This window comes from Calonectris borealis, chromosome 5 (genome assembly GCF_964195595.1).
Source record: "Calonectris borealis chromosome 5, bCalBor7.hap1.2, whole genome shotgun sequence".
NCBI classification, from domain to species: domain Eukaryota; kingdom Metazoa; phylum Chordata; class Aves; order Procellariiformes; family Procellariidae; genus Calonectris; species Calonectris borealis.
Genome location: NC_134316.1, coordinates 13,167,494 through 13,187,045, shown reverse-complemented (window position 1 = coordinate 13,187,045; position 19,552 = coordinate 13,167,494). Strand labels below are relative to the sequence as shown.

Sequence of the window (19,552 nt, the reverse complement as noted above, 5' to 3'; positions counted from 1 at the left end):
CTGCAAAATGGTAATATAACAGTGCTTTTAAATCCCATTGCCAGTGTTGATTCCTCTTCTTTGTAAGATAGAAACTAGACACATATATGAAGCAGAAGGAAATTATAGTTTAAGTTGATAAAAAAGAAATCTTGTATTTAAAAAAAAAGGGGGAGGTTTTTTTCCCTGCAAATGTTTTTTTGAATAAGTGTTTATAAAAATAGGGAGGAAAGTTAAATACATCTAGTTGTTGAAAAAACATAGATTGAAAAACTGAAAATTTGAAAAAATTTAGAAGGTTAGAATTAAGATCACCTGTGCAAGCTTGACACTTAATCTTACGTAATCCCATTCAGTACCAGCGATTGATTTTATTCTATATTCAGAAGTGAAAATGAGAGTCAGACCTTACTTAGTACACAGGATGGCAGATGAAGGTTCTGTTGGAACAAGCTATGTGAACCATTCAGACCTGCATTGTTTCTCCCTGCTCACTATCCAAATCCTAGCCAGCTAGACATGGTTTATTTTTCTGTCAGGCCTAAATCCGCTCCAGAGGAGGAGACCGTGAAACTACAAGAGAGTCTTTCAGCTCTCATTGTGGTGACTAGACACTAGTTGCCTGGAGTAGCAGTTGGGTTGAAGTCTATAGCTGTTGTGTGCAATAGACTGAGAACAGAAAGCATCTTTTAAAATAGCTGACTACTAAGCCTACAAGAAACTCTTGACTGTGTGTGACATGATGGTTTTTCCCGAGACTTTATAGCTTGGAGTAAATTTTCAAGGGGATGAGAAAACAGTGCATCTTTAACATAAATATGAACTCAGTCAAATTTTTAGGTCTTCCTGCAAATCAGAGACTTTGAAGCTTCTTCAAAGATTCTAAAGATTTATAGTATGAAAGATGTTGCTTGTTCTGAAAATTGCTTGTTATCTAAATCAGCCATAAGTGTTTACTGATAAAGAAGGTATTTTCATGAGAACTTCTTAGTATATGAGGATTACGTATAACTCTAGATGTCAGACATGTACACAAAGCATTGAGGATAGTTAATGAGGACATGTGTGGGGTCATGGCTTTTCCCATGTCTTGATAGTTTATTTATATCTCTGTTTTTTGCTAATTGTTCCTTGTTTTGGAATACTTGACACAGATGAAAGGGGAGTTATGAAAGAGAATAAGCTTGCTGAGATTTCACTTAGGTAAAATGGAGTTCACGATGAGTTCTTGAATATATATGTCAGACATACGTGTTTGCTCTGCGTAAGAAGTCTTAACTGCCCATAACTTCATAACTCTTGCCTTATGTGCCTGCATTATCTTCCTCCACCAAACAGTTATGGCCAGAATACATTTGGCTGAGGAGAATATATATTTTCTTTGCTTTCAGATGCAAGTTATGGTAATAAAGTCTGCACTTGTCAGTTTAATAAATCTTGGTGCAGAATTTGGCTGCTATCTTAATGGCCAGTGTTTTTGTTGGGAGCACATGGCATCTGTTTGACAACTCTTTCAGTGAATTTAAAATGCTTTTTATGTGCAAGGTTCTAAAGGGGTTTCCTTGTATGGGACTTACACAGCACTATGACAGACACTGTTAGTGAAGGCACCTGGACGAGTATTTTGAGGTTAAATTCGGATAGCAATTTTTTTAGGCTGCTTTTATGGAAGAATTTTCTTTTGGTCATCTGTTCTGAAACAACTGTATTCCTCCTGCAGTAGTATTATCAGCTTCTTTCTTTCAGGCATGTACCTGTAGGTTGAGGTGTACTTTTGCTAAGTTCTAGCAGTAGATTTGAGTTGATTGTGTGGATTTTAAGGAAAAATAAATGTAATGTCTTTTTGTATGCTTTAAGACTCTTCCAAGAGACATTGATAAGTTGTGTGCTGCTACTGCCACTGAATTATATTAATAAGGAATAGTTTTTTCAGTAGAATTATGAGTGATCATCAAATACTTGGATTTGAGAGTGGTTTTGCTTTGGAAAGTTTGTGGAGTTGGTAATTGGTATAGGAATTAGGACTTTACTATGCCATTCTGTTCATCTTCACAGTTTGGAGGTTACTCATTTATGTATGAGAATACATAGATACACATGCATATATATGTGTGTGTGTATAATCTTTGTTTGGTTTTGTTAACATATTATTTAGGGCAAACACTTAGGGCAATGAATTTCACAAGTTATCTGTTTAATAATAATAAAACAATATTTTTCCTTTTCAATAGCTTCAAATCTTCTCTCTCTCTGACAAGAGAAGCATCTACCTTATCATCTGGTTCTTCTTTATTCTTTATAATTCTAGTGCTTGTGTCATGTACATGCTCCCCACCCTCACCCTTCTTTTGCTTCAAGTGTCCTGGGCTAATTTATAGGAAGATCTTGTCTTTAAGCTATATATTCATCTAGTGGCTTAGTTCAATTATTTAGCGTTAATCATAAGTCTTCTTTTCAAAAGATAGGAGAGAAATTAATTTCTAAAATGGATTTAATGTTATTCTCTAGAGTGGATCCAAGAGTTTCTTCCCTTTCTTCCTCAAAGAGCCAGCTGGTATGTCCTTCAAATTCCTTTTACATATGTAAGCAAAGATATGATGGGAAAGGAAATGTTTTTATTAAACACTTGTATAACAAGTTCCATTTCTCAGGTATAATATAGTAAGGTTGGATTGATTAGCCTCAGAGCAGGAACTCACCTCTTCTCAAAACTATAAGGCATGTAGTCAAATGTCTGAATAAGTCTTGTAAATGTAAATGATAAATTTAGGGGTTGTTTTTGATCAAAAGCATCTGTTACAGATTCTTATTTAGAAAAGAATATATGCTTTTTTTGTTAGCTTGACTTCTGAAGAAAACAGGGCTCTATGAGAATGTTCTGTTCTGCACTAGTTTGTCAGAACCACAGACACTTAGGATATTAGTTTTGTAGAACTTTGTGAGAATTGCTAGCTATATAGAATACAGACCCAAATTAATGCTGCTTTCCATCTCAGGAAAGGATGGGTCATATCTGGATTGTATCTGTTTTAAGTGGGACTATGAAAATGAACATCAATAAGAATATTCACTGCCCCAGCTAGCCAGCCAGAGGGTATTGAAGAGAGCTGAGAGGAGGCTAGGTCAGTACTGGATGTGGAGCTCTAGGGTTGTAGTGTTCTGAGAAAGAAGTAGATCAAAAGCTTGTATAAATATGGCTTACTTATTTCTGTAGTGTTCAGAATAATTTCCTTAGTGATGATCATGATGAAGTACTTGTGGATGGTAAATTAACGTTTTTGTGAAGCATGTAGGCTAATACTACTTTCAAAACTGATAATATATAGGAACAGATCTAATTTTATAACTACGTATTTTCAGCAACTGAAGCAGTTTTCATGGCAACTTTTCATGCATTGTGCAAATGAAGTTACATACTCAGTTATACACATGGGGAGGTTGATTTTTTATTTTTTCGCTTTGAGAGTTTTGGGGGTGTGGTTTTTTGTGGTTGGTTTTTTCTTACTCTGATCTTTAGTCTAGAATAAGAGATGTTACTGTGAATAGAAGTGTAGTATTTGTGGCTCTATTTAGTTATTAGGATAGCTTTATTCATATGAATATAGAAGGCGCAGACTTTCAGATTATACAGTTTGTCATTCAGAGCTGTTCATGTCAGGCTTCACTCAGGCTGCTCAACAAAAGGGAGGAGAAAATGTGTAATGATATCTCTGATGTTTATTTGCTTGAGAATATTCTTCAGTGTTATACAAAATGGGCCACCAGAAAAACAGGGTGCATAACTACCATTACAGCAAACATATTGGTGAAGCAGTAAAAACGCAGGTTGTTTGCTTTTCCTTTTTTGTTCTCCTGTCCTCATAAGTTATGTCTTTTGGAGTCAAGTATTGTCAGTGCTAACAGCACAGAGAGAATTTTGGCACACTAGCCAAGTTTTCGTAAAGACTCAAATTTCATAACTAAGGCGGTGGCAGGGGGGGCTGGGGACGGGATGTGTTTAAATTATGCTATGTTTACTTGGTACTTCTGTGGGAATTTGTCCTTAGAAGAAGTTAGGCTTTGCAGCTTGTGTCTTGTTTGGGCAAAAGACTGAGACGTTAGGAAAAAGATCAGCCATTTGACAGAAAGGTAAAGGTTTCACTGATATTAATTCATTGTAAATTTTCCTAAATTTCAATGGCTTAATAGACAAGAGAGTTTCAAGTTTGTGCCTTCACCGAGAGATGCTGCATGTTGATTTGAGCAGTTTTGTGTTCTGTTGGTCAAGGATATAAAACAGAAAACAGATCAAATCAGGCTTCATTGGTTCCATTGCTCATGGAACAAATTATTCTGGTTTTGAGTTTTAACTCTTTCCATTTGATATTCTAAAAAATGTAAAACATTGTACCAAACAACTTACATGACCCTGCTTTTCTTCTTTATTGAGAGAGCCTGAGACTTTCTCATCTAGAAGAGGCTGATTATTCTTCCATTTGCTTAACAACCTTAGCAAGTTTTAAATTTCAAGTCTAGGCTTCCTTGGTTTGTTTCCTTGGAAGACCATTGATTATTGTAAATTTTCACCATATGTTTTTAAACAAAGGTTGGAGGTTGTTAGTTGCTTCATGTCCATGCTTTTAAAAAGGAGAAGATATTTTAGCTTTATTTTTAATTCTCTGAAATAGTAATTACTCTGATGTGCCAGTCTTAGTCTGTATCAGACATCTCAGTTGCTGAAATGAAGAAATATTCTGAAGAAAAACAGAGCATGAGCGTGACTTTTCCTTCATGGGAATATGATGTAATTCTTGCAGATTTAGCAGTTTGATACTGCCTCCCACTGTCTGCTCTGCCATCTGTCAGATGTGAGATGGCAGGACAGCACATACATATGCTCTTCAGCCCTGCCAGTTAATAGGTAATTCACAGCATTATTTTAAACTGTAAATGGAGGTGTTAATGAGAAGAAGTCAGAATGTGAAGAGGGAAACATAACATTCCGTTGCTCTTCCCAGAATCCCACCAAAGATGTGTGGAATGCATTCCTCTGCGAAGTAGCATCTTTAAACTGAGACAGCTTAATCTGTCAGAGCTTTCAAGTAATCTTCAAATCATCAGCAAGAAAGCTTTGATGCTATTGTAGACCTTGCATTCTGAATAGCTACGTTATAAGTAAACTCAAACTTGTAAGGTTTAGGGTTTTTTCCTTAAACTGAGCTGTATTATACACTTGTTGAAAGCATAGGAACCTTTCAGCTGATGAAGTAAATGAAGTGTTCTTTTGCATCCTCAAATAAGACATTCAGTTCAGTGCAAGTTCCAATGGAGTAAGCTTTTCTGTTTTTTTTCCCCCTAGCTGGTCCTGGAGATGCCCTGTACTGGCATGTTTGCTGAGCCAAGTATTAGTTTTCTTGAAAAGGCTCTGTAAATGTTTCTGCTTCTCCTGGTGATGTACCCTTTTGTAAAGAATTTTTCTTTTTCCTGGCAAATCAGCTTCTCTGCCCTGTTATCTCTTGCTTTGCCAGACTTAAGAAATGTATTCTCAGATTTTGCCCTAAATACTTCAAAAAGACACCTCCAATCTCTTACAGCAATAGAATATCAATAACAATGTATAGGTTAACTCTTACCAGTACTTGTGGTACATATTTAGAACGGAGTATATGTATGCATTCTGCTGAAGCTCCATGCAGCAAGCTGCAGCTGATTTAATAAATCAGTTTTGTGCGGGATGTAGATCTCCATTCAGCATAGCCATCATTCTCATTGTGAGCAAATGTCTACTAAAATTTACTTTAGAATATCTTAGTATTTTTATAAAGCACAAAATGATCTGTGTATTTGAAAGCAGAATTTACTTTAGTGTTGTAAATAGGAATAGACTTGAAGATAATTTCTTTATGGAGCCTAATATACTCAATCGTTATGAAGGCTTAGGACACTACACCACTATGTTTTTTAATTTGACAGTCTTCTCATCCTTTCTGCAATGTGTTCAAGCTGCTGAGAGACTGAGGCATTTGTCTCAAAGGATCATTTTGAAGTAGTGGAGGCAGTTTGGGACCACATACTAATTTGAATTTATCTTTATTTTTTTTATTCTGTAGAAAAATAAGTTTAGACTGCTTGGTACTGGTTTGAATGAGTGAGCAACAAAATAGAACAAGAAAGCCTCTATTGGGTGCACTTATGTGGCTAAATAGATTGTTTTTCTACTTGCTCAGCAATTTGGTTGTCTCCTACAGACATCTGCCCTACCTAATACTCTGGATTACGAGTGGAATTGAGGAATTAGTCTCTTTTTAATACTGACAGCCATAGCTGTCTTGCATATACAAATAAAGGCTTTTTCAGGTTTTCTTAACTGGCATGCACAGAAACCTGTTCCCTCCAACTTGCTCAGTAAAGTTTTAATCATTAACTCCTCAGGGTGTGAGAACAAACATTTCAATGACTAGCTAGTTGTTCCTTTCTTGTCCACAGAGAAGTCAACTGGCTTTGCTAGCTATCATTTCAGGAGGAGAATTTAGAATACTGCAGATCTTTTAAATCTTTGCACCATTCTAGGTAAGGTTACTCTTGAGAATGTGTGCTAAATTTATCCCAAAAATCATGTAATTTTTTTTTTCAGCCAACAAATGTGTTTTACTTTGCGATTATATGCATTGTATAAATAGATAGAAATGTGAGTATTTCTGATTATATATTTTTTTATTTAAAAAAAATCCAAGCTACATTCATTTAGTGATGAGGTTGTTTTGCCTAGAACAGGACCTCGTAGAAAAGTTTTCTGTCCATATGACAGGGAATGGGTTTGTGAAGAGTACTACTTTGGTTCATACACAGTATGAATGTGCATCTAGACAAGCATTTGAAAACACAAAAGTAACTTATCTGTGTATATATCAACTTGAAAAGCAATTAATCTTTGTAGTCTGCTCCACTTCCATGAGGATGCTGAACGGTTTTCAGGGGTTTGAGAATTCAGATGAAGTGAAAGATTAAAGGATTAGGATGTGCATTTCTGCCCCCTCAATGCCCCTGTGATGTCAGGTAGATGGACGTGGTTTAAGCAAAATACCACTAAGAAGGGGGAGAGAGGAATTTGGTTCTTCATGTGTATACCCATGGTGTGAAACTGATAATATTTTACAGAGAACAGTTGTGCGTAATCTTTGTTTTGCATCTCCGCTTCTGACTTCCACTTTTGCAGGTTGTTGCGAGGCCTTGTAAAGTATGTTTGTATAAACATTTTTATACATTTGCTTGGGCTTTTAAAACATTTTTTTGTAAAGAGATCAGAGCAATATCCTCATAAAACATGTCCTGACAGTAGGTTTGTGCTTTAAAGAGTACTGCGTGGAAGTGTTCTTCAAGTTAGAAATCTGTAAAGAAGAATGAATGTACCTCATTATTTTTTAAACTCATATAGCTTGTATTTTTGCAAATATTAATTACAATAGTTCATGCAGAGAATTCTCAGTCAAAACCATCCTTGAAGTCTTTTTAATCATTCACTTGTTTCAAAATTCTTAAAGGCACATGTGATTTCAGTTTGCAGTTAATATGTTTCGAACATTACCACCATCTTCCAATCCAACGGGAGCAGAATTTGATCCAGAGGAAGATGAACCAACCTTAGAAGCTGCATGGCCTCATCTACAGGTATTTAAGGAAGACTAGGAAGTCATAGTCTAACAAAATTTTGACATTAAAGTCATTGTTTATTGACTCAAAATTGTTTAGTTTATGTGTTTATCTCAAGTCAATTATATTTCTCTGCAATACTTAAAGTATTTCTTGAATGTAAACTGATATTCTTTGAAAAAAAAAATTCAGTTAGTATATTAGAGGTTAAAGGCTCATTTCTTGCTGTACAGATGTAACTGCTTTCATTTTAAATGAGCTTCAGTTTGTCACTATGAATGCTTTGATCTGACTCTGGCACAGCTCTAGCTTTCAGAGGTGCCGTGGTAAACAGAGGAGAACAGAGATTTTTCAAAACATGTACTTCTGGGCATGATGAATATTGGCTTACTGTATGTCATTTGAGTAAAATCTAGTGATGCAGCTCAGCAGAATTTCAATGCAGTTTAAAGAACCTTAAGTTCTTGTACTTTGTCAGGAGAGCAAGAGCAAAGCTTTTACTGTGTGGTGTATAAATAAAAATATAGTGCAGTTCTGAACAACTAATTAGTAATTTTGGTAAAGTGCTGCTTATAAAATGGTTCCTTGTTTAAAAGACTAATACTATTTTTTGTTGGTTTTTTTTTTCCAGCTTGTTTATGAATTTTTCTTAAGGTTTTTAGAATCTCCAGATTTCCAACCTAATATAGCTAAGAAATACATTGATCAGAAGTTTGTATTACAGGTGAGGTAAAAAAAGAATTTTTAACTTGAAGCTCTAGATTATTTTACAATGCATTAGATTCAAGTAAAGTGCATCTCTTCTTTTCCCTCTTCGCAGCTTTTAGAGCTCTTTGACAGTGAAGATCCTCGTGAAAGAGATTTTCTTAAAACAACTCTTCACAGAATATATGGGAAATTCTTAGGCCTAAGAGCTTACATCCGGAAACAAATTAATAATATATTTTATAGGTATGTCAATATCTTTGTATTGTGGTGCATGTGGTATACACATGTGGTATACAACTAAAAATACTCCCAAAACACTGCTAGCAATTTTTTTAGTTCTTAGTAAGTTTATACCCAATATTGCTATGTCTAACAATAATTTATACCAGTCAGGGAGATTTAAATTGGGGTAGTCTTGCGCACAGTGTAAATTTAGCAGCGGAAATTTGAGTTTGTGTGTGATTCAGGAGGTGGTTTGGTATCTTCATCTATGAGGCTTTCTTTTCTTATTGGTTAGTAGTATTTGTGTTACAGTAATGCCTTAATAAAATGTAGGTCTTCATAATGCAGAAGTTGGGCTCAAATAGAGTGACTGAGAGAGCTGAAATTTGCTTGAGGGAACATATTTACTGCCTTTTCTTTCCTCAGAACAGAGATGTACCATTTAGGGCTCATGAAATATTTTTTTAATTGCCATAGAACAAACTGTAGTAGTATCCCTGATACTAAAAGTGTAAAGATGAAAAATTAATCCACTGTATTACCAGAGGTCTTTAGACATGTGGTTTTGCTGCCATTATGTCAAGTGCAAATGCAAGATTATGGTGCCTTTCTTTTAGTTTTGGTATGCTTCTCTTTTCTACAAATAATTGTGTTTTACACTCCTTCCATCCTGCATCCCTTTTTCTCTGCTACAGTTCTTTTCATCCCAAAATGAATGTATGACGCTACTCCCTTTAAGAAAATAGCAAAAAGCTGCCACATATTCCGTGCCATCTCATGAATGGCACCCAGCAGTACCAGCTGTAGAGGGAGCTTATCTTCCCTGTCTATGGTAACAAGTAACCCTTTAGAAGACATACAGAGGGGCTACTTTAAAATAATTAGTAAGCCTTCATTGTCCTGCAGACAACTGCTCTTGACTGGATGTGTCAAGAGCCAGTAAGTATGTCCTAAGGAAAAAGTACAGGTGTATCTTTCAAAGAAAGATGCAAACTTTTTTCCCCCACACATAGATTTTATTAAATTAATTCTGAAATGCATAACTTTGTAGAATCTGAACCAGATGGTATGACAGCATTATAATGCACTTCTGAACAGTGTTTTTATTGGCCACTTCTTCCACTTTACTTTCAGGGATAATGGAAGCAAAGTCTTCAAACACAGATAGTTCTGGTGCACAGCTTTTGAAAAACTAAGAAATGTTCCAGTCATTAGATCAACTTTGTAATAGTTTGTATAAAAATATGTTTTCAATCTGAAATGTATATGGGAGATTATATAATTTGCACTGTAGAGACTACCCTTCTGTACCAAGTTGTAGGGGGGGTAAAAAAAAAAACCAGAAAACCTCACTTAGTTGTATAATATTTAGGAGCTGGAAGTTGAAACATTTTGCACCCAAATGTAAACTAGTGTTCCTGGATATGAGCACCAGGGAGGAAAGTTGTTTCAACTTCTGTCTTGAATTAGTGGATTGTGCATGATAAGCTCTTAAAGTATGTGTAGAATTCTTCAAAATATTTCCTTTTCTTATACTTTTTTTTGCAAGTTGCCAGTTTGTTACTGTGCTTACCTAAGAAATGTGTGGTCTTTATTTGTCTTTTAGTCATTGACCAGAATTGCATAAATTCTGTCCCGATAGTACATTAATCTTATTCTTTTCTAATGTAAAATATATTTTTCATAAAAATTATTAAACTGGTATGTTTCTGTTAATTCAGTCCAAAGCTTTTTGTATCATTGTCTTTAGTTTTGCTTGGAATTGTTGTCCTGAATTATATGGAAAGGGTTTTTTAAGGAGAAAAAACAGTCACATCAAAAATTCTAGATTAAAAATAGCTGTTAATATGTCAGTCTATGGCAAACTTTCAAATAGAAAAATATTTTCTGATGAGCGGAACTATTTTCTCATAAGTGTAAATTTTTATAACTATTTGCAAAATACCTGAAGTTGTGCATAGAACTTTCTCAATAAGTTTACACTCAGGCAATTGGGAATAAGGGTGGAAAGGTGATTGTCTTGTAAATGACAGTGCTCTATCAAAAGAAAATTCAGGAAAATTTTTCTTCCTCTGTTTATTACAGAGCCTTTTGTATGCACAGAAGTCTGTAATGCCAAAGAGCTTTTTAGATCCATAAGTAGTAACTGTTTGAACACCTTGTGCTTGCATGCGCTATAGAAGGTTGAGTCATGGCATTTGATTATACCAGATGCTGTTGTGTTATTTTAATATTTAAAGCATTGTTTGTTATGTTCAGTTTTGCATTATTAAAATGGCATAGAATATGATTATTGGAAAAAGCTCAAGTGCATGCTGCTTTGTTAAATGTGGGAGAAAAGAGCAAGCAAGTGTGAACGTTGAAAGCAGCTTAATGTGCTATTGATTTGTTTCCACAAAGTTTCTTTTCCACTATGTGTTTCTGTTTTCTTTTTACTGAGTGACTAAAACCTGGGAGGTCAAGGCTACCTGTAACGTTAGATGGGGATCTTGGTGTTAGAGTTGTATCTCTCTTCAGCAGTAACGGAGTAAAAATTTTCATTTATTTAGGTTTATTTATGAAACAGAACATCACAATGGCATAGCAGAATTACTGGAAATACTGGGAAGGTAAGTTGTAGGTTTTGTTTAATTAAACTCGCTTGGTCTTCAGAGAAGACTTTAAAAATCAGGTTCAGGATTGCAGAACGCTGTGAGAGAAGGTTAAAATAGCTTCATATCATGTGGCAAAGCTGTAACAAAGAGAGTAAGTTTTGTGTAAGATTGCAGAAACACAGCAAGAACTTGAACCCTGTAGCAACATTTTGGGATGTGACAATTTTTTTAAATCTTGCTTTGTAAATCTTATTTTCTAGCTTAGGATCCTTGTAATTAATATTAGTTGTAAAGCAACTACAAATAACATGTAATTAGTTGAAATTTATTCAAAAATTCTTCTTTTACAGATTTAAAAGTTAAGTATTTCTTTCCCTCAGGCTTCCAAATCAAAATTTCTAGTAGCTAAATGAGGCTTTCAAGCTGTAACTGTTTTGTATTGGTTATTCTTCCAATCCATTGAGGAGTTTCACACAGCATGTTGTTGACATAGAGCTCCCTATGAGTAACAGTTTTCGGTTGGGTTCCTGGGTTTTGACTGGTCGGAAGTAAAGAGGAGTTGAATGTCATGCTGAAGTACTGGATTTCATTCTTCTCCTTTGCTAAGCGCTATATAGTACTGGACAAATGAACATTTCCAGTAGGAACTACTAATGTGGTTATGTTTTTTCTGATAATCACTTTTTTTTTGACAGGATTGCAGAATTTCTTCACACTCAATCGAGGCCAAACTTGCCCAATAATAATTCTCCTCTTTGTCGTTAACAACCCTTAAAACATCTTGGAGAAACTTCTTTTTTAAAAAAAAAAAGTTAATGTATATTTGTCGAGTATGTGGTAGTTGTGGCAAGAACACCATAGAAATGTTAACGTAGAAATGGGGTTTTGATATTATGCACTGAGAGACTTCAGGAGGAATAACCTCATATCCTCAAAATAGTTGTGCAGTCATTACTAGTGAAAATTACTTTAAGCTTGCACAGCAAGGGTGAGCAAGTGTTATTTAGCAAGCTTTAATTCTGGGACATCATCTGATTTCTGAGATCTGAAATATATGTAACTTCGAATTTTTTAAGGTAAGTTTGGCAGGTTCCTTTTGCCTGGGTGCCTTCTGTCCTTGTTAGCGAAGAGAAAAGCATTAGAATGAATAAAATAGGATTTAAAATAGTAAATGGGCAATAGGATTCTGAATGTTTTAGCTGACGTTAATGCTAGCAAAGTGAATGAACGCAAAACACGTTCTAGTACTGTGTTTTTTAGGTAAAGGTGCCATCTGCACTCACCTGGAACTGGGATGTCATGTGTTGAGATGCTGTTTGATTATATGCTAGGGTCTTGCAGAAATAGTAATATTTTAGCAGAAGTCATGTTTTGACTTGTCTGCTGTCCTGGATTGATCTCTTTACATCCAGTCTCTGATTCATTCTTTAATTCCATGAAGAGGATGTATTCCATGAAGAAATATGTATTCAAAGGTTTGATAGTGAATAGTTCATAGTGAAAGTTGGAATCTGAAGTGTAGGTATAGTCATATATGTTGTTTGGAAGAAGAATTTGGGACCCGTGAAAGACTTGGATGAGGGATGGGCAGAGGTTGATTTGACTATTCTATTAATTTGTAATCTTTAGAGAACTGGATCAAAAATGAAATGGTCTCTGGTGCATGCTTAATTTGTAAATTTTTCTGTTGCATCATTTTCTCCAGGAGATCACAAAAAAACCTGTGATGGAAACAAGGGGTTTGGTATATCCTCTACAGTAGCACAGGTTTTGCATAATTTCTGGGTTTGATTTTTAAATTTCTTTTCCTGGCAGCATTATTAATGGATTTGCCTTACCATTGAAAGAGGAGCACAAAATATTCCTATTGAAGGTTTTGTTACCATTGCACAAAGTGAAATCACTCAGTGTCTACCATCCACAGGTAAGTTTTGTTCGATGCTTTTCATACTAGTGTTAAAGTAAGTTTGCCTGGAGAGGTCAGGGGGATTGTAGTTATTCTGGTGTCGATTCTATTCCAAGCTCCAACATTTCCCTGCTAAGCAGCCTTGGGGAAATTATTTAATATATGTACCTATAACGCTTCATTTGTTGAGGGGGGGGAAAAAAAGTGTGTGTATAAATAAATAAATAAATACCTTTTTTGAAAGCACTGTAGTGTTTATAGGTGAAGCGCATGAAGTAGTTGATTATTGTGAGAGTTCTTGATATTTATCCACATACAGAATTTTTTGTTTATCTTGTCTGTAATGTTTAGACATACATAAATTGCAGAAAAGTATGGTTTTAATGAATGTCATCTATAAACAGCTTTTTCTAAACTACATGAAGAATTTCAGTTGGATTCAGTTTCTTACAACTGTTGATGTTTTGAAAGGAATTGGGCATTTACTAGGATATCATTATTTAATTCAGTAGATCTTTTTAGAAGTACACAGAAAAAAAGGGAACATCTGAGTTGTATTGTGCTTTTAAGCCAGTTATATCTTTCCTTTGCTGAGTTTTAGTTCCACTCAGAATTCCTAGAGAAATGGGAAGTCATACAATGTTAGAGAAAACACAATATTATTGTGATACACTGAAATTTTGTCGGTCAGAGGTTGTTACACAGCTTTGTTTTTATAATTTGAAAGTTCAACATTTTCTATGTAAGTTCAAGTATTCCAAGTTTCAAGTACCATTTCTTCAAATAAAATTACTAACAACTTGTATTTTTAAGAACACCATTTGTATAATTACAATTCTCTAGCAATTAAAGATGCTTATAAGCATTTGCTTTGGATCTTGCCTGCTGGGGCTCACATCGGTTCCTGTTGAAGTAGTAGGCTAGAGTGGCTCCCATTTCAAAAGATTTTTTTTTTTCTTTTTTTCTAATGGTATGAACATAACCTTTTGGGGTGTAGCCAATCAGACCTTTCTTACAATCTCAACTAGTGCAGACATCTGTGATCACCACCTTTTCTTCTACCTACTTGAGATGGATTGGTCTTTATTCCCCTTACTTCACAAATGTTCTCCAAAACCTTCAGGTGATTTGCATTCCTCATTACTATCAGTAAAAAGAAGATAGTGACATAGGGATACCTTTCTTACATATCTTACTGAATGAAATGGGAAGGCATTTCAAGTGAGCTTTGTGTATGAAACACCAGAGTAAAACCACAAAAATTCACATTGAAACAGTGGCAGATATTCAGAAGGATTTGCTGCCAAATCCAGATATACATGAAGCAAGCTAATTTCTATATTTAATTCAAAGTTACTTCAGAATAGTGGAGAACAGTAGATGTAATAATCTTTGTACATTCCTCAAATTACCTAGGGACATTCTTGGTAGCAATCATCAAAACAGGAAAGGAATTGGGCTCATCAGCTGAACTTCCATAAATGGAGAGACATTAGAAAAATGGTTAAACAGTTCATGAGGTGTGCAGTGATCCTCCCATTTACTTTGGGACTACTGGCCTATCGAGTGAAAGGGATGTAATAGTTCACCATTTAGGCACAGATACTCAGTCTTGTTCTCAGAATTGAAGTTGGCAAATACTGTAATTCAGCCTCAGCTTGCATCAGCTTTACATTGATATGCATCATTATTGTTAGTTATCATATATAGAAAATCCTAAGATTTACAGCTGTTCAATGCATTTTTAACTAACTTAAGTTATGAAATAGAAGATGCTCATTAAAACAGCATGGGACACCAAAATGTTAGCGAGCAGAAAGCACTTTAGAGGACAAGATTGTGATTTTTAAATCCTATGTGTGAGAAGATGAAGTGTGCTGAAATGCAAATACTAGGTCTAAAAAGAAAACATCAAATTATGTGTTTATCTATATTATAACCCAGAAGAAGGTGAGGACAGACTTGGGAATGTTGGGAAAAATTGGTAAATGTATTTACCCTTTTGTTGTTTAAATTGTCTGCCAAATAATTTTTGTAAAATTACAGAAAAGCTGTTGTGCTTTTATTTGAATTCAGTAGTGTTCTCCACTTATGCTAGTGATTTCAAAGTGTGTTGAGCTTCACAATGAGTGTTAATAAAAATCTTTTTCTTTTACTGTAGCTGGCATACTGTGTAGTTCAATTTTTAGAAAAGGACAGCACGCTTACAGAACCAGTAAGTTTATGTTGCTATTATTACATATTTTGGAATATTAATATCCCTTTCATGTGTAGACTGTTTAAGGAGGTTTTGGGAACAAAGTCTTGATATGTAATTGCTTTTATTAGGAAGAGTCAAATATTCAACCATTTTGATCTATCAAATTCAGTTTTTCCAGCAGTTGTTTGGAATGTCCAAAATGAATTAAAACATTAAGAGCATACCTGTTACAAACAGACCAGAGTTTATTCTGCTTATTTTCTTCTGGCTGACTGGATATGAGATGGTTGATCCAGAAGCAGTTCAGTCAGATACTAGCTTTCCTGAACTGTGCTCTATTGAGGACTGATGTTATGATGGAATATAGATTTCTGGCACACGGAGCTACCTACTGATGCAAGGCTTTTGAGTCGGATCCTATTCATGTCTACCAAGTTTGGACCATAGACAAAACCAGACTTTGGTCTGGGCTGCACATAATTGCATAGATGAATACTGTTAATTGTCCTCGATAGTATATAGTGTTTTGTGTCATTACACCCAATATTAAGTAGGTAAGAACTAATAAAAGTGTACATTATTAGATTACAACCATTTCCATTGTAAAATGGAAACTAGGATTCTTGAAACAAATGAAGTATGCAGCTGAGCAAGAACTCTCTTCTACGTGGAGCTTTTAATATTTGTTAAGATACCAAATCTCAGACATTCTGTCATTCGTGCTGTATGAGATCTTGAAATCTTAGCTTTCTTCCAGACATCAGCTAGGATGTCACATATTTCCTAATACAAATCTGAACTGAAATGCATCCAAGTCTGTTTCCCTTTTTGATCCCAAATTAGTACATGATTACAACATTCTTTAAAAACTTAGCACATGCATCACTGAAGTACTAAGTTCCCCTTCAAAAATTATGGTCGTTACAAAATAAAACTTTGTTTCCCCTTATAATTGGCAAATGAGACTTTTGACATCTTGTTTAAAAAATCTGCATAAATTTCCCAGGGCTTCACTGAAGACACAGTGTCTACATATACGAAAGATACACTGATTTCTCACTGAGTTATCTTGCCAGTGATGATATTAAATATTTGCTTATAGTTTTTAAATGTAAAAAGCTGGACTTCTATAAAAATGTCCTTCATTTCAGAAAACAAAAAAAGACTGCTTTTTTTTCCTAAATGAGAGAAAAAAAATTGTTGTCTGAGAGAAAGGCTAATGGATTGTTGCAACTTTTAAACTATATAAAAAGACAAATATAAACTTTCAAGAAGTCTGTACTGTTTGGGGGAATTTTTTGTCCAGTTCCACATCTAGGACTAGACAGACACTGTCATATTTTTGTTCTTTATGTGGCTTTTTAATCTTTAACCACAAAACAAAAGCATTTATAAACGTGCACATTCAAGGTTGTATTAATTTCTCATCAAAAATATCTAAATTTAAGATTGAGTGCTATGCCAGTCATTTTTAAATATTTAACATGGTTTAAATATCCTTTGAAGGAAAATGTCTTCCTATTTGACTGTTGTTTAGCACCAAATTGCCACAGACAGAAAACAGTTTTTATAGCAAAAAAAAAGAAAACAAAACACCCTTAAAAAATTAAAATCTTACACTTTGGTTTGGAAACTGACATCTTTGGGAAAAAATCATCGTCCTTTCATAACAAAAACATTTGTGTCTACTTGCATTTTCCTTAAATCAGAAATTGCTAACAGCACACAAGTCGTTATTCCTCCAATGTAACTTTGTATTTTTGAAGATTCTTGAATAAATTATGATGTAGTTGATAACACCACAATAAATACAATGTCTAAATATATTTAGCTGCTAAACTAGTATCACTTTTCAGACTTAAATTCTTCTACTTATATATTCAATAGATGAGAGAGGTGGTTTTTCAATTAGACTTCAGAAACATTTCCCACAGATGTATAGACTCTTTCTGAAGAGTTGAGAGTCAACTGGCAGATGACTTCCTTTTGCGTCACATTTCTATGGATCCCTTAGTTGTCTCCCCCTTTCCTCTCCCCCCCTCCCTCCTTTCTCCGACCTATCTTTTGAGTGTTCATGGTTTGCTAGGCAAAAGCTGCTTCAGCAAGCTGGGTAAATAATTTAATAATCATGAAGTAAGTTAAGATTGTGATTACAGTAATATAGTCAATTAAATAAAACTCAACGTTTAAGAGCAACATGCCTAGAGTAGTCAGTCACCTGTCAATTTAGGTATTTATAGTAAATCTTTTCTTGAAATATAATGATAGAACTTAATTTCTTGAGCTTTGGAGTATGCCTTCAAGAAATTAGAGATTGAAAGCTGCTGTTGTGTAAGTGGCAGATAATTTTACCCATAGTATAATAGCAAATTTGCACTTTGATTTGATGATCATGTTAAGATGTCAGGTTACTTTCTCTAGTCTTTTGATGATTATTTTTGAACGTGTCTTTTAAGTGTATAACTTTGTTTTCTGTAGAAGTGTTTTTAGACCTATTAAGGTCTAAGACCTATGAAGTTATTTCTGTGACACTGAACTATATCTAATCACTGCTGTCACATGGGACAAGAAGTCTGAGTTTTGTGTTCTGTTTAAAATATCAGACTACTTAATGAGATATAATTTAGTGCAAGGTAAAGTCAAATTATCGTGAAGATTATGTTCACTTTGTCTCTACAGGTTGTAATGGCACTGCTGAAATACTGGCCAAAGACTCACAGTCCAAAAGAAGTCATGTTTTTAAATGAACTAGAAGAAATTTTAGATGTTATTGAACCATCTGAATTTGTGAAAGTTATGGAGCCTCTTTTCAGACAGCTAGCCAAATGTGTGTCCAGTCCACACTTTCAGGTCCGTACATACTGAATGCACAATAATAGGAGGATTTTTATAAAGCAGACTTGTTAAGGGTATTACCTACTATTATTCACCATAATTAATTTTATTTATTGCAAAAAAAAAAAGTCTTCAATTCTGTGTCAAATTTTAAGGATCCAAATGTTAGTTTTATTGTTTCTTTTCAGGTGTGGTATGTGCATTCGTATTGGGTGATTCACTTCAGTGTTATCCTTAACATAAAAACTTAAAAGCTTGCTGTTTTCAGAAGTACCTGAACCCGTTCAGTACACAGTGTTTGCATTTCACTGCTTGTAATAGAGTTGTACAAATATTCTTTCTTTGGGAAAACATTTCTTTCTTGAATTTCAGAGTTTGTAGGTTATAGTTTGAATCATGTCCCAGTCAAGGAAAAAGCAATTTTTCCATCCCTCTTTCCATCAGCTCCATGACTCCCATTTGCACTAGAAAAATCCAAATCTAAGTTGCAACTTTTCTTACCTTTCCCTTACATTTGCCAAATGTTTCAATTATTTGCTCTTTAAGACATTGTCGGAAGAAGTGTTCCTTTTCTCGTGTCGTCTTAGGTTGCAGAGCGAGCATTATACTACTGGAATAATGAATATATTATGAGTTTAATTAGTGACAATGCAGCAAAGATTTTACCCATCATGTTTCCATCCTTGTACCGGAATTCAAAGACGCATTGGAACAAGTAAGAAACCCTTGTACAAATAAAATTCTACTATTTCACTTATGTCTAGCTTTAGGCTTAAAAGTGGTTCAGATCTTTGAGTTGCTAGTTTTAAGTGTGTTGAGCTGTTTATTCTATGACAAAGTTGCTGGATAAGGAGGAAACTACTATTGTCAAAATTTTTAGGAAATACTAAGAATTGAGGAAGGTAGTTTTTCCTTTTTTCATTAAACAAGAAACAATGTTTTAGTGCATCTAATCCATGACATATTTCTATTAATATGAAGCAAATTTGGCATTAATCTGTACTTCATATACTTCTAAAGACTAACTTTGATTTCTGATCTCTAAACTCTTCGCTGATTTGCATTTCTTCTGCATTCTGGTGGAATATGCTGTAGATCAGGTCATTTTCTCCTCCCCTTCCCCCCCCCCCCTTTTGTTTATTGTTTTCTCTTCTTTCTCCATTGACTATTTTCACTTTTTTCCCCACAATAACATAGTACTTACGCATGAAAACAGTCCTGGTCAGCTCCTTTCTGCAGCTGTTCCATTGTAAAGTGCCTCTTTGTTTGAGCTGTTGTGCAACTGCTGGGATGGTGAAAGTATCACAGTCTAGCGCTGGCCATGAATTGAGGGCTGCTGATGAGTTGGCCAAGAATGCGTAATAAATCTGCCACTGAACACAGGAAAAGAAATGGAAGATTAAGTGATGTTAAAGTGATTGGTTACTGTCACTGGATGTAAGCAGTAACAAAAATGTACTCATTAATAGAATTCTGATT

At 34.8% G+C, this 19,552-nt stretch overlaps 1 protein-coding gene across 8 annotated transcripts in view; it reads left to right on the top strand.

The window, feature by feature from the left end:
* Positions 1–19,552, top strand: part of PPP2R5C (protein phosphatase 2 regulatory subunit B'gamma) — an 83,963-nt gene that overhangs the window by 52,859 nt on the left and 11,552 nt on the right. For 6 of the 8 annotated variants that reach the window (XM_075151075.1, XM_075151082.1, XM_075151079.1 and 3 more), the window contains 8 exons: positions 7,516–7,626; positions 8,240–8,332; positions 8,429–8,559; positions 11,088–11,147; positions 12,948–13,056; positions 15,200–15,253; positions 17,918–18,088; positions 18,661–18,788. In XM_075151075.1, coding sequence (XP_075007176.1) covers positions 7,516–7,626; positions 8,240–8,332; positions 8,429–8,559; positions 11,088–11,147; positions 12,948–13,056; positions 15,200–15,253; positions 17,918–18,088; positions 18,661–18,788 — 857 coding nt within the window. The remainder of the gene's footprint in view (positions 1–7,515; positions 7,627–8,239; positions 8,333–8,428; positions 8,560–11,087; positions 11,148–12,947; positions 13,057–15,199; positions 15,254–17,917; positions 18,089–18,660; positions 18,789–19,552) is intronic. The other 2 variants (XM_075151077.1, XM_075151078.1) reach the window with 2 other exon arrangements.